Genomic DNA, 19917 nt, shown 5'->3' on the forward strand with positions numbered 1-19917 from the left:
CAAATTTTATCAAAGTTGTCATCTGGTTCTTCTATACAAATGGCATGTACTAAAGGTAGTCAGCATCTTCATAAATTTGAATATACAAAGAGAAGAGTGTACAGTAGTAATAGTAATAATATATACAGTGTAATATTGTTATAATAGAAAATAGAGGTGGAGTAATAAATTAGGTAGACTCTTGCCTTTAAAAGGAGCCACCCACTACCCCTATGTGATGGTATTTTGGTGGGATCTGGTATGTGTCTGGTATGAGAGGGGGTGCTTTATGACTGTAGAATAGTTTAAGGAGCAAAGGTCTGAGTCTTTGCCAGTTCAGACTTCATACTCACAGATGCTGCACATGGTCTGAGTCAGCCAAGTCCCAAGATATGACATCTAAGACCTGCACTTAAACCCAATGCATGGCGAGAAAGTTCTGAAGAGCTTCCATTACACCGTGTCTACAATAATTGTCACGTAAGGTCTCAGGGCAGAGTATGTATAATAAATACAGAAATGCGCACCCACCCCTCTTTGATGACAAAAAAAAAAAAAAAAAAAAAATCACTCCTTACACACTCCATTTTCTAACCATTTACCAAGCTACTTTATAGATAAAATGAGCAAATAATCCTCATCATAAAGGGACTAATACAGGAGTGTCCAACCTGCGGCCCTCCAGCTGCTGCAGGACTACATCTCCCATACTCTTCAGCCAGCCCCTTAGCTGAAAGAGCTGTAGTCCTGCAGCAGCTGGAGGGCGGCAGGTTGGACACCCCTGGACTAATATTTAGAGTTTAGTTAATCAGAGATAAATATCTATCACACAATTCAATACATCCATATCGTTCCATAAGCAGAAATAATTTATCTCTGGTAACAATCAAGGCCACGTTGTTTCCATTCCACAAAGCAATCTAAAACATCCCCAAATAGTAATGAAAAAAAAAATATTACTTTTAAAAAGTTTATTTATAAAGTACAGCACGTTCATACAATAGACAGTGATGATGCAACCCAATACAGATGAAGTGGTCAAGACTGAAGTGTAATAAATATGCAAAACAATTGAAGAAATTACTCATTTTGAATATCCTCTCATGAACTCATTAATTGAATAATACATGGTTGTAACTACTATCGACAATTTTCATTCCGGCCAGTGCTCTACATTTTGTCTGCCGTGATAAAGGGTCAATTAACAAAAAGGCATTCAATCAGCTATAAGGGATAGTGTTCGTAGTCAGAGTTAGAGATTTAACCCCTTAAGGACAATGGGTGGTCCCTAAACCCATTGAAAACAATGCATTTTGAGCCCTTACATCAACGGGGTTTGTCATTAAGGGGTTAAAAAATGAACCAATCAGTGCGGGGCATGGCTTTACCAACAGACGCATTGATAGAAATTTAGCTTCAGGTAATACATCCAAATAAGTACTTAGGGATCTTACCAGCGGCTATATGGGACTATATGGGAAGTCTACAATATGTTTATAATCATACTTACCTGGTTGTTTGCATCAAACTAGCAGCCCACGATGCTTTTATTTATGTTTTCACATTTTTAAGCAAAGACATGCAACAGGTACCAGAAAAAAATTCAAAAAAATGTTGTAATCAACAAATGACATTAAAAAAAAAAAAATCTGTACATTGGGACAGTGCATACACAAAAGTATTGTGGGGGGAAAAAATATCAAAGTATTCACATTACAATATGAAAAGCCTACCATTTAATAATGAAATTGCTAGCTCCCTTAACCTAGTAACCATCCCAGTTCTTATATTTTACATTAAAACTCACATTCTTTGTTTTCTCACAACAAAAACTGGTATCAGACTCCTAACAAGAGTAAGGTCAAACTGAAATTACAAGGGACAAAGTGCTGCTCACGTGAAGACAATTTTAGTAAAATTGTTTCTTTTGCATCTCGTCAAATATCCTAACTAGGAAAACTTGACATGCTTTAAGATCAGAATATTGAAATTGCACTCAAACACGAGGTTTAAGATAGTAAGTTAAACCTATGGGCAGGTGATTTCCTGATCAGTGGGGCAAAATGTCACTGAAGAAGAGAATCAATCACAGCTTCTGGCTTGGCAGAGCGCTTCCTGTTGAGTGGGGAGAAAAAAAGAAGATATATTATACTAAATACTGAAACGCATCTGATAAAGGCAACGCTTTGTCAAAGTGTACTAGGTAAACATTTAAATTTCGTATGATTTCCATGAAGAACAATGTTTAAAGTAATATATATATATATATATATATATATATATATATATATATATAAATTTATACATACACACACACACACAGTTAAAACAGTATTTAAGGAAAAAAGTGGTCATGACAAATATTGACAAACTTTGATTAATAAAACTTTTTTTTTTTTATACATATTAGTGAAAATGGTGTATTTTTTTAAATACTGTTCGGATTTTCAGAAATGAAAGTGGATTGTGGACTAATATATACAATGTCCATAAAATACTAAATTTTAAGATCAATGTAAAAACCAAGAATAATTATGAATGAAGCACCTTCGTCCAGTTTTGCTTTTTGATTTGCTTTTTGATGTTCTTGGTCGCTCCAGTTTCATTAGGGACTGACGTAGACTCTCCTCTGTGTAAGCCAAATATACATGAGACAAGTCTACTTCAAAGGGCTAAGGGGAAAAATAAATGAAAATTAGATTGTGTACATTTTTAGAATACCAGCAGCACATTTATTCCATGTTTGGCGTATACCATCAACGTGTTGCTCTACCTATATTCCAATATCTGACAAACCAAGCATTTTATTTCCTCAATACAACTATTAATTGGTTTTGTTTCTAGCCTCATGTGAGGAATTAAAAATGATCCGATACTTAATTTATAAAGCAATGCAGGGGCACACAAATGTGCATGTAACACACATATAGTTACATAGGCTGAAAAAAAGATATGCGTCCATCAAGTTCAGCCTTTCCCATATCTGTTAATTGCTGTTGATCCAAAATAACATAGAAGCATATACAAAAATGATAACCGATATCATTAGCAAATATTTAATTGCGCTTGTTACATATGTCTCAGTCTTTGAAACATCACTATGCTTATGCCTTGTTCCTGGATGTGAATATATTTAGTGTTAATATTTTCAAGTATTCTTACATCCTTTTCTTTCTTGTCCGGGACAGGAGTTTGCTTCCGCATGTTGTTGCCAGTATATGCCACGCATTTCTTAGGAAGAAAGATAGAAAGATCACGTTGGATTGAACTATGGATTTCGCAACTCTCACAATAACCCAATAAAAGTTAGAATATGCACTTACCAACTGCCATTCGCCTATATCTTCATTCCAATGAACATAATTTTCTATCATTTCCTTAAAATTTATGGAGAGAGAAAAAGCATTTTGTAGGAAACTTGAAGAATGAAAGACAGCATGAGTACTAAGAGGTTTTTTTGTGTTTTTTTTTTTTGTTTTTTTTTTAAATACAGACTTTAAAAAAATATATATATTACTCCACTGAGATATTTAGGGTAAGAGCAGGTTGCTATACTCATAGTAGAACGCTTCTACTCCAAGTTTCAACAGGGATATTTACCTGATACTCTTGAGGAATAAAGCTATCAATTATAATAAACTGAAGTCGTAGCTCTCGGCTAAGTTGCCTTATGTTCTCCAATAAACCTTCAATTTCCCTTTGATGCTCCTGTTGAAGATCAGCCATCTAGTAGGCAAATAAACCATAAGCAATCAACTGTAAGTTTAAAAACGCATTAGAAGTTTCATTTAATATACATTAAAAAAAATATTTGGAATGTATGGGGACTTTAAAGTAAAGAACTAGGACTGGTCCACAATGTTAGGACCACATAAAGACTGCACCTTTCTCTATGGAATGTTAACCATATGTTTTTAAAGCGTTATTGTAACGCTTTCTATCTGATGGTTATTTAAATGGGAAGGTTCCTCATATTAGTATAAAGATTCTGATGTCCCTTTTTGCTTGAAATTTCATTTTACATCAGGGACATCAGTGTCTTCTAGAGAAAGCATCAGCTATGTAGGAGGATTTTATATACATTTCATTTCTGGCAGTCGATAGATCTATGTTGCCATAGGTATGATCACACATAATAACAAAAACATAAAAAATAACCAACCTCAGACTTTGCTGCCATTAGCATTGTCCATACTTTCTTGAGCTTTTTGGTTTTACCCTGGGCTTCCTCTTGCAAGCTTGTGTACTTCTCTTCAATATCCAAACGTTCTTGCTGTACGAGAATAAAAGAAACAAGAGTAGTAGAATGGCTAACTGGCAGATTACTAGAATTACAACATACAATCTTGTTTTAATGTAAGGGATATTAGTGAGACTTTAATTTCAAACTCAAGAATCAGAGCTCCAGTTACTCCATTTGTGTTTGCAAAGGTGAAAGGAAGCATACTGGTAGAGCCTCGTGCTGTCAAGAATGAATAGAGGTGTACTGGCTTTATGTACGGTCCCATTTTGGGATTAGAGATGAGTTTTAATAGATAAACAATTTGATATAGTGCTACTAGTGATACTTTAATTAGAAATACCACTAAGAGTTAGGACAACTGACTTTGAACACAGCACATGTTCACATGCTGTGGGTACTCGACCCCACGCTAATAGTTTAGTGTGAGGTATTAAGAATCTTTCATGGCCTTGCTATCTCACATTAGTACTCACTTGAGGTCCCACAAAAAGTGGGTAGGAGAACTAGAGGGGAAGATACACCTGTGTCTCCAATGACCCTTCAGTAGACCAAAATTGCACCTTGACAAACTGGACAATACCTCTTTTTCCTCTAGCTCTTTCCGAAGCTTCTCAGCTCTTTTTCTACGTTCTTCGAGCTCCAAATTAGATTCATCCAAAAGCTTCTCTTGTTCCTCGGCTTTTGCTAGCAGGTCTACCCCTCCAACAATAACCTTCTTCTCCAATGCAGACAGTTTCTCAAGAAGTGACTGATGTTCTTGCCTGCAGAAGGAGGATACAATTTCTTAATTCCAAGCACAATTCTAGTACATTTGTTAGAATCTGAAAAGAAGAGAGTCTGGATTCTTACAAATATCCAACAGAAATATGCTGGTGCACCCTGAATATCTAAAAAAAATAATATATAGACTTATTAAAGACAAGGTATGTTAATAATTATTTCTGGAGTCATCGTGGGTCATCATCTATAACCAAATCATATTAATTTGTGCCTTTACACAAAACACTAATGTTTTGTGAGCCAACCGACACTTTCCTCGTTGTGTGTGGTCTTGTTTGTTCTATCTTTGCAGACATAGGTTATGATCTGGCAGGTGGCACAGGACAATACGAATGTGTAATCACTACACCTTTACAAGTAAGCACCAAGTATTATGAAAGACTACAGAATATCAATTCCCATTACTTACTGTGCTTTAAGTAAATCTTTCTCCCTCCGTTCCAGCTCTGCTCTTGCTTTGTTCCTTTCTTCTTCTTCCATGTCAAGTTTTGCTTCAAGTGCCCTCCTTTCCTCGTCAATCCTTGCTTGCATCTCTACCATCTTATCAGCAGACACCTTCTTTTTGCCTGTGACAAAATTTCACATGCTTATGTAGTCCTCAGAATTCAGTAAAAGTAATAACTAGAAAACATTCGCTGGTAGCGCTTTTGAAAAGAGCCAGAGACAAGTTTTGTAAAATACCTACGTAAAAGAGCAGTTCATTACAACTTGTGCAAGCAGCAACTATACTGCTTAACAAGATTACGATCCATAAACCAACAAATTCACACAAAAAAAAACAAGTTAATGAAACAGGAGTTAGTCCTAATAATCCCAAGAAATCTTTTCATTGAGATTAAGAGTTCGGCTTGTTCATGCAGTCAAGATACATAGCTATCAGACAGAGCTGGGGGAAAAGAACACAATTAGTATTAGTAGTAAATCATTTTGCCACTCCTGCTAATGTAAACATTGTTCATCTCCTGAAAGTCATGATATTATCACACCAAAGATCACCTTCCAGCTTAATTACGCCGAGATCAAACCCATAACACCAACCTGCTTGTTCTTGCATTAAGTGGGTGATGCAATAAAATCACAGGTGGGCAGCATTGGCATGAAGAGAGGAGAAAGACAACGTTATATCACTCCGCAAAAAAAACCTATGATGTCGATAATGGTATAAGGAACAAGCGGCCAAGGCTTTAGGGTTAGTGTACAATAACACAACGATGAGGTGTTAAAGGACTACATGGAAGGCAGCGTTGGAGAAGTTATGTTTAGAATTGTCAAACAGCGGACATGCCACTACATTTGGATCATATATTTTGGTGAACCAAATAATGTATGTTTTACCTCTTCCCAATACGTGCCATGTGAAACCGTGAAAGAGCAACCAAACTAAGAAGTAGTTGACTACTAATAAGTAAGCAACAACTACTCATGATCAACTATTAACAATAACTTTACAAAATATTTTAATCGGGAATGATCTTATTCCTAATTTGACCAAATGACAAAGGAAATTGTTCAAAAAAAATGGCATGCAGTGGAGAAGGAGGTAAAAAGGAAGCAGGGATTGGAGTTTGGGTCATTGACGTCTATGGAAAGAAAATGTGTAAATGATAGCACGCTCCTATTACCCATATAATATTGTTTTAAAAAATTATCAAACTAATTTGGGGGTTTAAAGAATATCACTCAATTCTCACGATCTCTCTATAAAAGCAGTGGTATTTCATGAATAATTTGCACTCAAAACAAAGGTTATTCTATGGCACGCAAACCAGAAGTTTCATAAAAGGCCATCCTAATGCAACTAAAAGTACATCGTGAAAAGTCTCAATTTCACAATCTTATCTGAATTGTTATCCAAGTCCAATAAGCCCTAAAAGCTACTTATCTGCTTCTATGTAGTAATACTGCCTTTGTAGGACACCTAAGCAAGAACGTCCCACCAGAAGCACGATGGGTGGATGGACTTCGTAACAGGTGCCCAATCAAAGCAACAAGTTTTCCATTAAGTGCACCAATGAAAAGCAGGTTCACAGAAAGGTGAAATTTTTTTTTAAAATGTAAAATGTTGGGTTTAGGCCAATGTAAGTTTACCCAGTTTAGATATACATTGTATTGATATGACTACACCATGACAAAGTAGGTCCACTTCTGGCGCACCTTTTACTTCAGGTATGGAGCTGTATGAGGAAAAAAAAGGACATTTCCCCCGTCTCATGTTCTGCATTATTGCATAGTTTCACATTGACTTTGGAGAGTTCATTTTGTGGATTGTAGTAAAAAGAGGGAATCTGAGTACAACAATGACACCAATGCCGTGGTTTGCTGTGACAGATAATCAAACACAAATCTTCAGGTATGACAATGGTTAGTCACCCACATCAGGTGTTTATTATTTGGGGTAGTCCTGTCCAATACATTTCTGTCTACTTTGGGCCTTGCTAAAGGTTCCTAAGCCACATCATGCCACATACAGAAGACATTCCTGAACAATTGTTGATGCATGGCAACCTGGAGAAAGACTGGAACGATAGAGAATGCTTGTAACAGCATCTGGCCATCATACCAAAATCTATCAAAGCGCAAAGCATAAAACCATCCAAAATTACAAAAGACCACAGACCAACATCCATGGATCTGCAGGCCTTCGTCTGTGTCTCCACCAACACAAAGAATGGGCAAACATGATTTGTGGAAAAGTAGAAGCCACTACTCCCTACAAAAAACCCAGATGTCTAGATTGCCAAAAAACATTGGATGTTCATTCAGTCGTGGGACAACTTCCCATAAACAGAGTCAAAGGTGCAACTTTTTTGTCAAAACGGGACCCCAGATTCATGATCGGAAACCTTGGACCATGAATTCTCAGGGAGAATGTTGAGTTATCTGTCCATCGTATGATGCACAACTGGGTCCTGCAGCAAGACATTGATCAAAAAACCTGCAAGCGTAACTCAAAACGGCTGAAGAAATGGCTGAAGACTGGGCCAAAATCCCTCCACAGCATTGTGGAAGCCAGACCAATAACTACAGGAATTGGGGGCATCAGAAAATACATAAGCACCAGAATTATTATTGTATTCTTACTCAGATTCCCTTTTATCTCATAGGATTTGGTTTATGTTTTCAAAACTTTGAGCGTCAAACATATGCAACAATGCAGAAAATAAAACACGAGGGCAATACTTGTTCACAAAACCGTATAGTTCAACGAATATCATAGCACACAAGAAAAAGTAAACCCAAATAAAGAAACCGCATCAAGCATTTTTGGGAGGTGCTTTGAGTATCTTTGCATGAACCAAAAAGCATTTCAAATCTTTAAACGGCAAAGCATCCAAAATGCGCTGGAATGTGAAACTAAAGAATTTCTGCAAAAAAAACAAAAACCATGCATCGGAATGTTGGAACCGCTTCGATCGCAGGTAGCAGTGCAGCAACCGAACGGGGAGCACAGGACACGGGAAGCCGTAGGAAGCTGCCACTCACTAGGCAGGTGCTTATCCACCGGTCTCTCTATTACTGTGGAGTCAGAGCTGCTGCTGCTGCTACTGCCTGGAATAAGAGACAGCCCCGGAAAACAGCATGGAAAACACACATCGTGAAGAGACAGACATGGTGACAATACTGCTGGGACTGCCCTGAACAACCATACAGTATGTTCCCGAGTGACACACAGATAATACTCAGTAAATTCAATATATCAGATATATCTATTTGTAAGATACTACACGCTGTGCATTATTGTTGTGACTGTTAATGGGAAGAGATTAAGACGACCCCGTCACATCTTTCAATAGATCAAAATTATTTTATCGGAATTACGAATTGTTTGGACTTCCTGGTTGTCAATCAGTGTAACTGTTTGGGAGTTACTTTAAAGGAGACTATTTTACCCCCGGAAAGCTGAGGTACGTCACGAGAGAGAGAGAGAGAGAGAGAGAACAGATCTGATCACATTCATGACGCTCTCTCCTTTCTCTTAAACCCACCCTGTCTGAAAACAGTCACATAACAGAGAGCCAATACTTAATGGGGAAAAATAATCAGTAAATCCTGAGCACCAAAATACTTTTCCCCACATATACATGCAAGGTGGGTGCATTTTCTCATCTGTAAACACCATTATATATTTCTAATGTAAAATATAATATTTGAGAAGAGAGAGAGAAAATCAGTGGTTTAACTGGAGGAAAAAAAGTGTTTTACTACCTTTTTCCACCCAATTTGAGGATCGAGATTCAATGAAATGTATCCAGGACCAACACTGCATCGGTACTTGTCATTACCTATGCACATATTTTGTATGTGATAAATACACAAACTGTTTAAAGAGGGTAAAGCACTTGCTTGAGCTGAACATTATTTTATTTATAGTAGTAGTGAATCAAGGATACACAGGTCAGTTCACGCTGCTACCTGGGGACAGTGTTAAGCTTACCTCGCCTCTTCTTTTTCTTTTCTCCATCCTCACCAAATTCTCCATCTTCATCATCATCTTCATCTGAACCACTTTCATCAGAGCCAGAAATCTCTTCCCCTAGATACAGATCATTGCAGAGTCAGAACCATTACGTTTCCTACATTCCCACTGCTGAATTCTATCAGGCATGCTATCCACACTGCTTACCTTCCTCGAGCTTCTTCTTGAGTTCCTCGATTTCTTTTTGAAACTGACGTAACAGAGCATCCTTGGGATCCTCGTTGATTCTAGCTTTGTTCTTTATATTTTTTGCTCTGTTTGCGTATCTTAAAGTGCTGATTGTTTCATCGTAGTTATAATCCGCCGGGCCGATATTTGCACACTGGGGAAAAAAGGAAATGACTGGATCCAAGCTCGATGTGTTAATTGTGCAATACAAGCATAGCTAAATTCTGATATTTATCTATTAAAAGAAAATCAATGGATTTTCTATAAAATACCAAGAGAAAAAGCGTGTAGATTTAAATAAATGCAGGCTTGGCAGTTCCGCATTCCTTGACAGCAACGATTCAGATCACGATACCGTTTTGCTTTTGGCTAGGGCGACTATTTATCATTTACATGTTTTATCACCAAAGGCATATTGTTTAAGTCTGAGTTAGTCCCAAACATTTAACTGATCTATCTGAAGGTGTAAGAAAGACACTGAGCTCATCTAATAGGAATAAACTGTGCATCATTTACCACGGAAAAACAACAACTGTGGGAATCTAACAGCGATCAGTAGTACGACGCCTACCATCATAGTCTTGGAGTTTCCACCCAGTGAGTCCTGAAGCAGTCTAGTGAGCTTGGAGTTCCTGTATGGCACATGAGTGCTTTTCCCATCAACCAAAGCAGATATGACATTGCCCAGTGTGGAAAGAGAGAGGTTAATTTTTGTGGCTTCTTTTAGTCTTTGTCCAGTCGCTCCAGTCTTTCCTTGTCTTTCTGATCCCTGAAAAGCATGGAGAGTTGTCAATGCCAAGAGCCTTTCCAGAAGTGAGAGATAAATCAAAGTTTGATTAAACACTTTACTTAAACTTAAAGAAGGAAGTCTTACCGCAAGGTCTACAAGATGAAGTTTCCCCATGCGGACATGGATGTTTCCATCTGCACCTTTCTCGCTGCATTCAATAGTAATTGTAAAGATTGCGTGAGATCGTGAACTGTGTTCATTCATATTTGTAGCTCCAACAGAACCTAAAAAAAACAAAACAAAAAAACAAATACTAAGCAATTACAACCTCCACGCTTCTTTAATTAGAATTCTTAACGTAAACCTATTGCTCCTGTCATCTCTTTGGTGGTGCATTACAAGAAACAAAACACTGAATATATTGCATTTTATTTAAATTAGTTAGGACCTGTAGACTGTAAGCTCTTCAGGTCAACTAGGAACATGGCATCATTGTGGCAATACAGGGCCTGACTAAGCTAAAAGGTCACACACACGGTACATTATTCTAGAACTACTCCCCCCCAATACAAATATTATGTTCCACTGAGGTCAGGTATTATTTCCTTGACCAAATAAAACATTTTGCAGAGTACATGATTCCCATGTGAATATTTTACACCAGATCAGAACCATTTAGCGCAAGCACTTACGATTTTTGTGCCCTAAAGTCATGATCCTGTCCATATCATCTGCATTGTTCACCACATAGCCAGACAAGTCCTTGATGTAAACTCCCACATCAGGCCTCTCTTTCACCTGAAAGACAGTTTGTGATGATGAACGCCAAGACATGAGGTGAAACACTGTTGGTATAATTTATATCCCAACATTGAGGATAAAGATTTTTGTATTATTTGTAAGTAGATGTGTTCGTAGGAGATGCAATTTGTTATTAAACATTATACACATACAAGATGCAAAGAATTCAAAAGTATATATACTGGGCAAAATTATTCTTGTCATTGTAGGGCTGCTACGACTTCTCCTATGCTCTGCTTCCTGTTCCTCCATACCCTCAATGCCACCTCAAGCTCCCTCCCAAGTGACGATGTCCAACTCTTGCCCCTCTGCTTCCAGCTCTCCCTTACAGTGTCTGCTGCTCTGAAAGCTAAGGAGCAGTGAATTATGATTCTATACCCCAACACTCCCGCTCCAAGGGTCAAGCAAAGGAGGCCAGCTGTAAGACGGCAGTTGAGGGTGAAAGACGGTGCCCCCATTTGACGTCTCTTAATTCAATTCTTCAAAGATTGCTCATTCAGCCATAGTGTTTATATGCAGGGGTATTATCATTCAGGTAAAAAAGCCACCTGTGACTTTAATGGTTCCAATATTCGGGAAAGAATAGGTCCCCCTATTGGACAGACAAGGAACTTGCCTAATTAAGGGAATCCACAGAAACTTGTATTACTAATTGTAAATGGTGTATAATGATTTACCCTACTCACTCGTGTAAACATGTATGTAAGACTATTCATAAAAAAGGTAATTGTCCTTTCTGTTGGAAACCCAGACCTTCATCTTTCCAACATAATGATGCAACTTCCAACAATAGGGCCTTCAGTAGCAATTTACTTTATGGTTAGTATGGAGAAGACTTGATCTTACATGACAATGACATGTCCAATTATTACATCATTCTAATTACATTAAAACGATAACTATTTAGTGACCTTAGTTCACATTTAAATGGATTCACCTCCAGTCTTTGGTTTTGATCCTTCCCAAGCAAGTCTCGAACTTCTTCATTATATATTTCCAAATAAGATACTCGGACCAAAAATCTACAAAATAAAGAGAATATTCAATGAACACAATGTTCGACATTTATCAAAGCGGACCTTTCACTTTCCTAGCTTGTATATTTTGAAGGAATATTGCCTATATATTCAAACAAAATAATAATAATTTCCTTGTTTCGTTAAAATGAACATCTGCCCCTTTCAAAGAAACAAAGATTTGAATTCACCCTTTGGGCGACTTCAAGCAAACGGTCAAAGAAAAGAAAAATGTTCAAATGCAAAACCAAAGTGCAGTAAGGCTGGTGGTGTACGGTACGCAGAAAATGAAAGCATACAAAAACTGTTAGTTAGAAGCAAGGAATTTGACAGCACATAAGAAACTCTTCCTGATGTAGAGACTCCCACATTAATCAGTCCTTGGTCTTGTCAGATTCAGGATAGCGTTATGTTTTAGTGGGGGAAATAAAGGAAATAGATTCCTGTTTATGCTTCAAAGCATAACCTTTATTGATTAGTGTACTAAAATACTAGATTACCCAAACGAGTTTGCTTAATTATACTAATCAGTAAAGGTTATGTTTTAAAGCATAGACAGGATTCGATCTTGTTTTTTTTGCAGTCCAGCTAGTTAGTGCTTGATGTGGATTTCTCTTTAGTCGGCTTTTTTTCTCTTAGTAGCTTTATTTTGTAGCCTCTGCCACTTATGACGGAAGGCTGTTCATCTTGCTAAAATAAATCGTCCTCACATTACATCTAAGCCTCCAGTTTTAGCTTATGGTCTCTAACATTTCTTCCCTTCTGTACCTGTTAAATCCCTTTAAGTTTATTAATGTTTCTATCACATATGCCCTCTCTTTACTTAAACCCCATGGCGTGCCAGACAAGTCAATAATCGTTAAGGGGATGCAGTTCTGTGACGTGCCAGGCATGTGTAAGAAAGGAGATGCCCAAAAATACATTAAAATATTTACTAACTAAAAACAAAGAAAGTGCCTACATATTTTGATCAGTCGGGAGTCTCTAGCGATCATGCCAAATTAATACACAATTGTGCAACTCATACATGGTGATCCCTTGCTTACCTTGTATCGCCCTCGGCTTTAGCAATATGTCCAAATACGTGGGCGAAAGAGTTGGGTATGATGCCTCTCAGCTCCGGAACAGCTCGAACTCCCTCCATAGTAAAGGTCTTCCCTGTTCCAGTCTGTCCATATGCAAATATGGTCCCTGAACACAGAATTAAGCGTTAACTAAGCAGTATGTCTAGTAAAGGGAATACCTACAAGACCACTAATGGTGCTCCTGTCGTCTTCGTTATCCTCAGGAACATTTTTATTCAGAAAGAAAAAAAAAACATTAGATAAAACATTTTTAAAAAAATCATCCACACTATTCATTAACAACTGTCAAAACATATAAAAAAATGAAACCTGCAAAAAAGTTGAATACTATAATATACGATTTTTTTTTTTTTAAATAAACAATTTAACTATTGCTAGACATGTTGATTCATTAAAATGTTATTTCATATGTGATATCATCTAAAGGAACCTTGCCAGTACCATGACTCATACACATACATAAAATAACAGTGCCGGAGTAAGGTCAAATAGTTCCAAATTAAGTGTTTTTATTTGTGGATATCTGTTCCTCTGTGTGTTGAGTCCTACAGAATAAAAAAAAAAAACTGTCTCCGCAAGACCGCAGACTACTGAAATACTTGCTGCACGGCGTTGGTTGCTCGGCAAATAGTGAATTCCTAGAGATTGGCTTTTGTTTAATTCTGGGTTAGTGAATATACTATTTGGGGTCTATTCATTAAAGCAAGAGTCGGCAGCAGAGTTGAGGTTCCAGCTCCTTAAATCTCCAGGAAGAGGTTGGCTGACCCTGTAATGTCTAGTTTGATTAGTGAGATTTCTTCAAAGTTCCCTGACCCCTTCTTGCTAGAAAAACAGTAAAGCCAGGGAGTTGAAACCACAACTCTCCTTTAGTGAATACATCCTATTGTGTTTCATGTAAAATGCAATGTGCATATCTGCTGATCTATCTACTGACAACAACATCCATTAGCAGGGGGGGGGTTGTAATTGAATTTTGGGGAAAGCACTAATTACTAAACAAAAAATGGCAGTGTCCTAAACAATGAACAATTTTGGGAAATGCTGCCAAATTGCTGAACAACAATGGATAAAACCCAAGGCTTATAATAAATACTCTATTCAGCAATATGCAGACCACATAGACAAAGAACATCATTGTACGGATTGTCTCAGTTCCTAAAAGGCATGGGGGATGCTGATGGCAAAATGGACAGATTTTCAGTGTCCATCCCTGACTACAGTGTAAAGTTCCTGCTGTTAATACAGTTCAATTCATCCAGCATTGACACATGACTGTTAAGACATGGCAGGCAATAACATTGTTTTTAACTCTATCCAATGCCTTATAGTTCACCTAACTGTAACCAAAACAGTGCAAGCCATGATGTGCAGCACCTCCATGGCCTGGCATCCTATTTGAGCTTTATGTGCTATAATTTTCTTTAATAATAGGCATTTACTGAAAGTTCTAGTCAATCATCTGCATGGCTAAAGCATTTTGAATCCAAGCCACAATTTGTTTGGGGGCAGTAATGACACAGACTAGCTGTGGACGTTGGGGGCCCCCGGGGCAATTTTCGCTCCAGGGCCCCGTGGTTTCTTAGGACGACGCATGCATACCATTGTAACCTTCCAGTACTGAGTCAATGATAGGTCTGGCTGTTAAGTTGTAAACATCCAGCTGTTTGCTGTCTGGTCCAAACACCGTGTCAAATGTAAAAGTCTTCGGCGGTTCATTCATGGAGTCCACTTTATGAACAGCAATGGTCCCTCTCATTTCATCCACATTTACTGCCATCTTGCTGCCCATAACTTTTTCTCGCTCGTTCAGGGGACGGCATCGTACCACAACTTTTACGTTATCGCAGGATTCCGGCTTGTCTGCTTTGTTAATCTGCGGAATAGAAGTGAACAGTAATCACAACCACTATCATTCATTACCAACATAACATTGTTTCTACCTCGATCTGCTTTTCAGAAACGTAAGGAAGAAGATATGGCTTCACCTAAAACTATAGACAGTATAACACAGAGTACTTTTGGTCTAGCAGCACTGACCTGAAAGTCCAGGGTGCTTCCAGGTCAAATGCTGTGAGTTTAGTAAGTGGGCTGATGATGATCAGATTACTCCTGACCAACTGTTAGTTTAAAAAAATCCTGGCTCCTAACTTGTTTACCTGGCGCCTAGATTCACAACAAATTTGTCAAGCCCTGATTTAAAGTAACACATTCTGCAGTGTTTTTCATGACATAGTGATTCAAGTTGGAAAAAAAAGTCAAACAAGTTCAACCTTGGGGTTGACCCAGAAGACAAAAGCCGCATGAAGTAACATCCTAAACAGGGATGACTAGGTGGCCCTGACACTCTCAGGCCAGCAGTTGACAACTGGATACGTAGGGCCACACAATGCAGCACCTAATGTGCCACTGAAGCAGCAGATCTGGTAAGTATGGGTTGCTACTGGTTATTGGCCCACCAAGCCAACTTGTCAGATGGCCACCCCGGGCCTGCTTCTAAAGGGAGCTACTTCAATATGCATTCTTTGTTGGTGGGGCTATATGGGCCCTTGAATGTCTTCTCAGATTGTAGGCCCAATGGTATAATACAAAAATAGGTTTTTAGTAAATGTATGTTGCTTATTTTGATACGATAACACCAACCATAAGATCCTGGCCCAACCTAGACGGACTAAAGACTCACAGCAACTATTGCAAAATTCAATTGATGAGGATGATTAATAATGACCTAAAAGCAATGATCAAACTTTACGTATCGCTTCTGTTCTGGTTCCCAGAACACCTCTACCTCTCTTCAGATCTAAAGGGGTCTCGCAAAAAAGAAAGCCCATTCCATAACTTCAGCCTACCCTCTTACATTAAAAACATAAATAGTCCCAAAGGGTAGTAATTACTTAAGATCTGGGTCCAAGCGTATATTTTCCATGAACTTTATTTACTATCTGAAGAAGGTGCCCATTTGTTGAAAATACATTTTCTGGCTTATGGATTTTTTTTTAAAGCTTATAAGGGAGGTAAAATGTTAGAACAAATGTTAGTAAATGTTGTCCTGTACTAATCTATGTGTGTGCGCTATTGTTCCTGTTACAACTGATGTTCAAAAATAAAAAAAAATTTGAATTGTAAAAAAAAAAATGCTAGAACCAGAGGTCACAATCTGAAACTAGAGGGTCAGAGGTGTAGATGGAATGTAAGAAGGTTATACTTTACTTAGAGGTTGGTCGATATGTGAGGGAATTTAAACATACATGCGACAAGCCTAAAGCTACCCAGAATCCATGACACGACCAAGGACTGATTAAAGTCTGCTGTCAAATGCCATGTTTCTACGTCACGCAACACACTGTATGGAATTTAGAACACACAATGAGAATCAGAGTAATGTTCTCTTATTTAAGAGACCCTCGGGGGTCTCTTCTTAAGATGAAACGAACCTGAAGAAGAGACCTCAGCGGTCTTGAAAGCTGATGTAGCTTTACTTTTTTTTGTATGAAGGCCCAATAAACTGTAACAAGTTAAACGATATTTAGCAGATCAGAGCGGAGATCGGCAGAGATTCACAGCATGACATCTATAAATCCGGTCCACCCGTGATTGTGTCACTGCCTGTATCTCTCAGGGGACATCTGCACCATACATGACACAGACATGATACAGACACACAATGACAGGAGCCATCTGGGTTAACACTTTGAGTGACAATCCTCTAGGAATCAAATACATACAGCCCTGTGCACTGATGCAGAGGAAGCATGATTACATCTATGACTGGGTACTGAGTAGGGAGGCCGCTTAGATAACTAGATGCTCTGTCACTGAATGATATAAACCACGTTCCCCACCCTAGCAACAAGGCGAAGCTCACACCATTCTGCCCTTACCGGCATCTTCGTTGCTGTCTGGTGATTAAAGCCACGTAGTAAATAAGCACCAGAACGTCCCGGGGTCAGCTGCTAAACCGAGACACCCCTCACAGCCTAGATGAGGGTAGATGAGCCTCCCGAAACCTAGGACCAACAGCACGGTTACGGCGACTGCGCATGCGTAATATCCAGCATTACAGTCAATTAGTGAGTGAGAGGAGAATTGACCAATCGCTGAAAGAGTTGATGGTCGGCTGCGGCTGCAGCTCACCAATCCCAGTCTGATATCGAGCGGCTGCTATTCACTACCCAGTAAGAGGCAACTGATTCTCGCGTTAGCCAATAGGAAATCTGAATGTACTGTTTGTGCCCAGAGGAGATGAGTTGGTTAGACACCGGGAGTGCCGCGAACTGTTGGCATGGCAACCACTAGGACGCATTGAGCTTTAGCCTGAATGAGCTGTAAAACCGTAGACATTGCATGGCCTCCAAACACAAATATAGAGTCACCTTACTCATTTAACTGCAATACTGGGCGTGTGGTAGCAAATTCTTGGAGTTATTACAACTATTGCAAAAGCTGCTTTCTTACTTGCCAGGATCCAATCAAATATCTGCACATTGCAAAATATCCATTCATAGAAATACTTTACCTCAGGTAAACGACCGCACGGTATTTAGGGAAATGTTTCCTGAGGGTGCACCACATGCACTAGGTTAAGCTCCAGGAGCAAAAAAGACAAGTAAGTGTATGGGGCCTGATGGGATACACCCCAAGTTATTAAAAGAGCTTGGTGCTAGTACTAGCTTGTACTAGTAAAACCGTTAACCGATTTATTTAACGAATCATTCTTAACGGGAGTCGTCCCAGGGGATTGGAAATTCACAAAAAGGCAGTAGGGAGAAGTCAGGCAACTAACAGGCCGGTTAGTCTTACATCTGTAGTGGGGAAATGAATGGAAACTATGTTAAAGGACAGGATTGTTGAACATCTTAAGTCACATTGGTTCCAAGATCAAAAACAACATGGGTTTACCTCATTGATTGTTTTGATTGGGTGACTAAAGTAATTGTTCAAGGTGGTGCAGTAGACATTGCGTATCTGGATTTCAGTAAGGCCTTTGACACTGTGCCACATAGAAGACTTATCAATAAACTGCAATCTCTGAGTTTAGATCCCAATGTTGTTGAATGGATTAGGAAGTGGCTGAGTGACAGAAAACAGAGGGTTGTAGTTAATGGCGTATATTCAGAGGTCTTGTTACCAGTGGGATACCTCAGGGATCTGTGCTTGGACCCATTCTCTTTCAGAAGGTCTTGATGGAAAGGTATGTCTTTTTGCTGACAACACAAAAATTTGCAACAAGGTTGATGTTCCTGGAGGGAGAAGCCACATGGCAAATGATTTAGGTAAACTGGAAAAATGGTCAGAGCTGTGGTAACTGGCATTTAGTGTGGATAAATGCAAAGTAATGCATCTGGGGGATAAAAACCCAAAGGCAGAGTACAGAATATGTGCTATTTTCCTAACCGCCTTCCCTTACGGGGCGGAGCCAGGACCGCACACTGACGTTGGCGGGCGGTCCCGCTGATGGCAGCAGGAAACACCCCCATTTAAAAGAAAAATGGGCGGGGAGCGTATCAAGACCCCGCGATCCGGAGGAAGCAGTGCTTTACCCGGCAATCTCTGTGTCAAACCCGGACAGTTCCCAGGTATGTGTATGTGCGGACGGCAGCTGGATATGAGTGGCCGCACGTTACATATCCATGTCCGGGTGGCTGCATACTGCAGCTGGAGTGGCAGATCAGGTGAGTATAGCCCACTGTAGGCCAGTGGGCCACCTGACATTTGCTTGGTGTCAGAGGCGTATATAGGGTATGGCAGCCATGGCACGTGCCATGGGCGCCATCTCAAGGGGGGCGCCGGTGAGCGGCTTTTAAATGCCGCTCACCGGCATTTTTTATTTATTTTTTGATGCGGAGGAGCCCTCTACCCCCATCCCGGTGCCGGCATTTCATGCAGAGCGCCGCAATATGCCGGCATATTGCGGCGCTCTGCATGAAATGCCGGCACCAGCGAGCGGCTTTTAAACACTGATGCGGAGGAGATAGAGGGGCGCCGAGCGGTTGCTAGGCGCCCGTCTATCTCCTCCGCATCAGTGTTTAAAAGCCGCTCGCTGGTGCCCGCTGCTTCACTGCTGGGCGCCGAAATATGACGTCATATTACGGCGCTCAGCAGTGAAGCAGCGGGCACCAGCGAGCGGTGCAGGAAGACAGCAACATCGTGCTCCCGTCGCTGGACTTCAAGGTGAGAGAGAGGGGAGAGGGGTTACAAAGTGATAAGGAAGGAAGGGAGGGGGTTAAAAAGTGATGAGGGAGGCAGGGAGGGGGTTAAAAAGTGATAAGGGAGGGAGGGGGTTAAAAAGTGATAAGGGAGGGAGGGGGTTAAAAAGTGATAAGGGAGGGAGGGAGTTAAAAAGTGATAAGGAAGGGAGGGGGTTAAAAAGTGATAAGGAAGGGAGGGGGTTAAAAAGTGATAAGGAAGGGAGGGAGGCAGGGAGGGGGTTAAAAAGTGATAAGGAAGGGAGGGGGTTAAAAAGTGATAAGGAAGGGAGGGGGTTAAAAAGTGATAAGGGAGGGAGGGAGTTAAAAAGTGATAAGGAAGGGAGGGGGTTAAAAAGTGATAAGGAAGGGAGGGGGTTAAAAAGTGATAAGGAAGGGAGGGGGTTAAAAAGTGATAAGGGAGGGAGGGGGTTAAAAAGTGATAAGGGAGGGAGG

The 19917-nt window shown here is 39.6% G+C and overlaps 1 protein-coding gene across 1 annotated transcript; it reads right to left on the minus strand.

Annotated features, from left to right (window-relative positions):
• Positions 1-2045: 2045 nt before the first annotated feature.
• On the minus strand, positions 2046-17163 carry LOC149297875 (kinesin-like protein KIF3A). Its single transcript, XM_089488075.1, has 19 exons — positions 17158-17163; positions 14879-15152; positions 13241-13385; positions 12116-12200; positions 11070-11175; positions 10522-10661; positions 10219-10416; positions 9627-9801; positions 9438-9536; positions 8486-8551; positions 6041-6049; positions 5412-5568; positions 4803-4983; positions 4142-4252; positions 3580-3705; positions 3303-3356; positions 3142-3210; positions 2527-2651; positions 2046-2094 (listed from the first exon to the last, which is right to left on the minus strand). The coding sequence occupies exons 1-19, from the start codon at positions 17161-17163 to the stop codon at positions 2046-2048; spliced, it is 2175 nt and encodes a 724-aa protein (XP_089344201.1).
• Between the last annotated feature and the right edge of the window lie 2754 nt (positions 17164-19917).

The sequence above is a fragment of the Sceloporus occidentalis genome, unplaced genomic scaffold (genome assembly GCF_023333645.1).
Source record: "Sceloporus occidentalis isolate IW3139 unplaced genomic scaffold, rSceOcc1.0.p SCAF_36, whole genome shotgun sequence".
In the NCBI taxonomy this organism is placed as follows: Eukaryota; Metazoa; Chordata; class Lepidosauria; order Squamata; family Phrynosomatidae; genus Sceloporus; species Sceloporus occidentalis.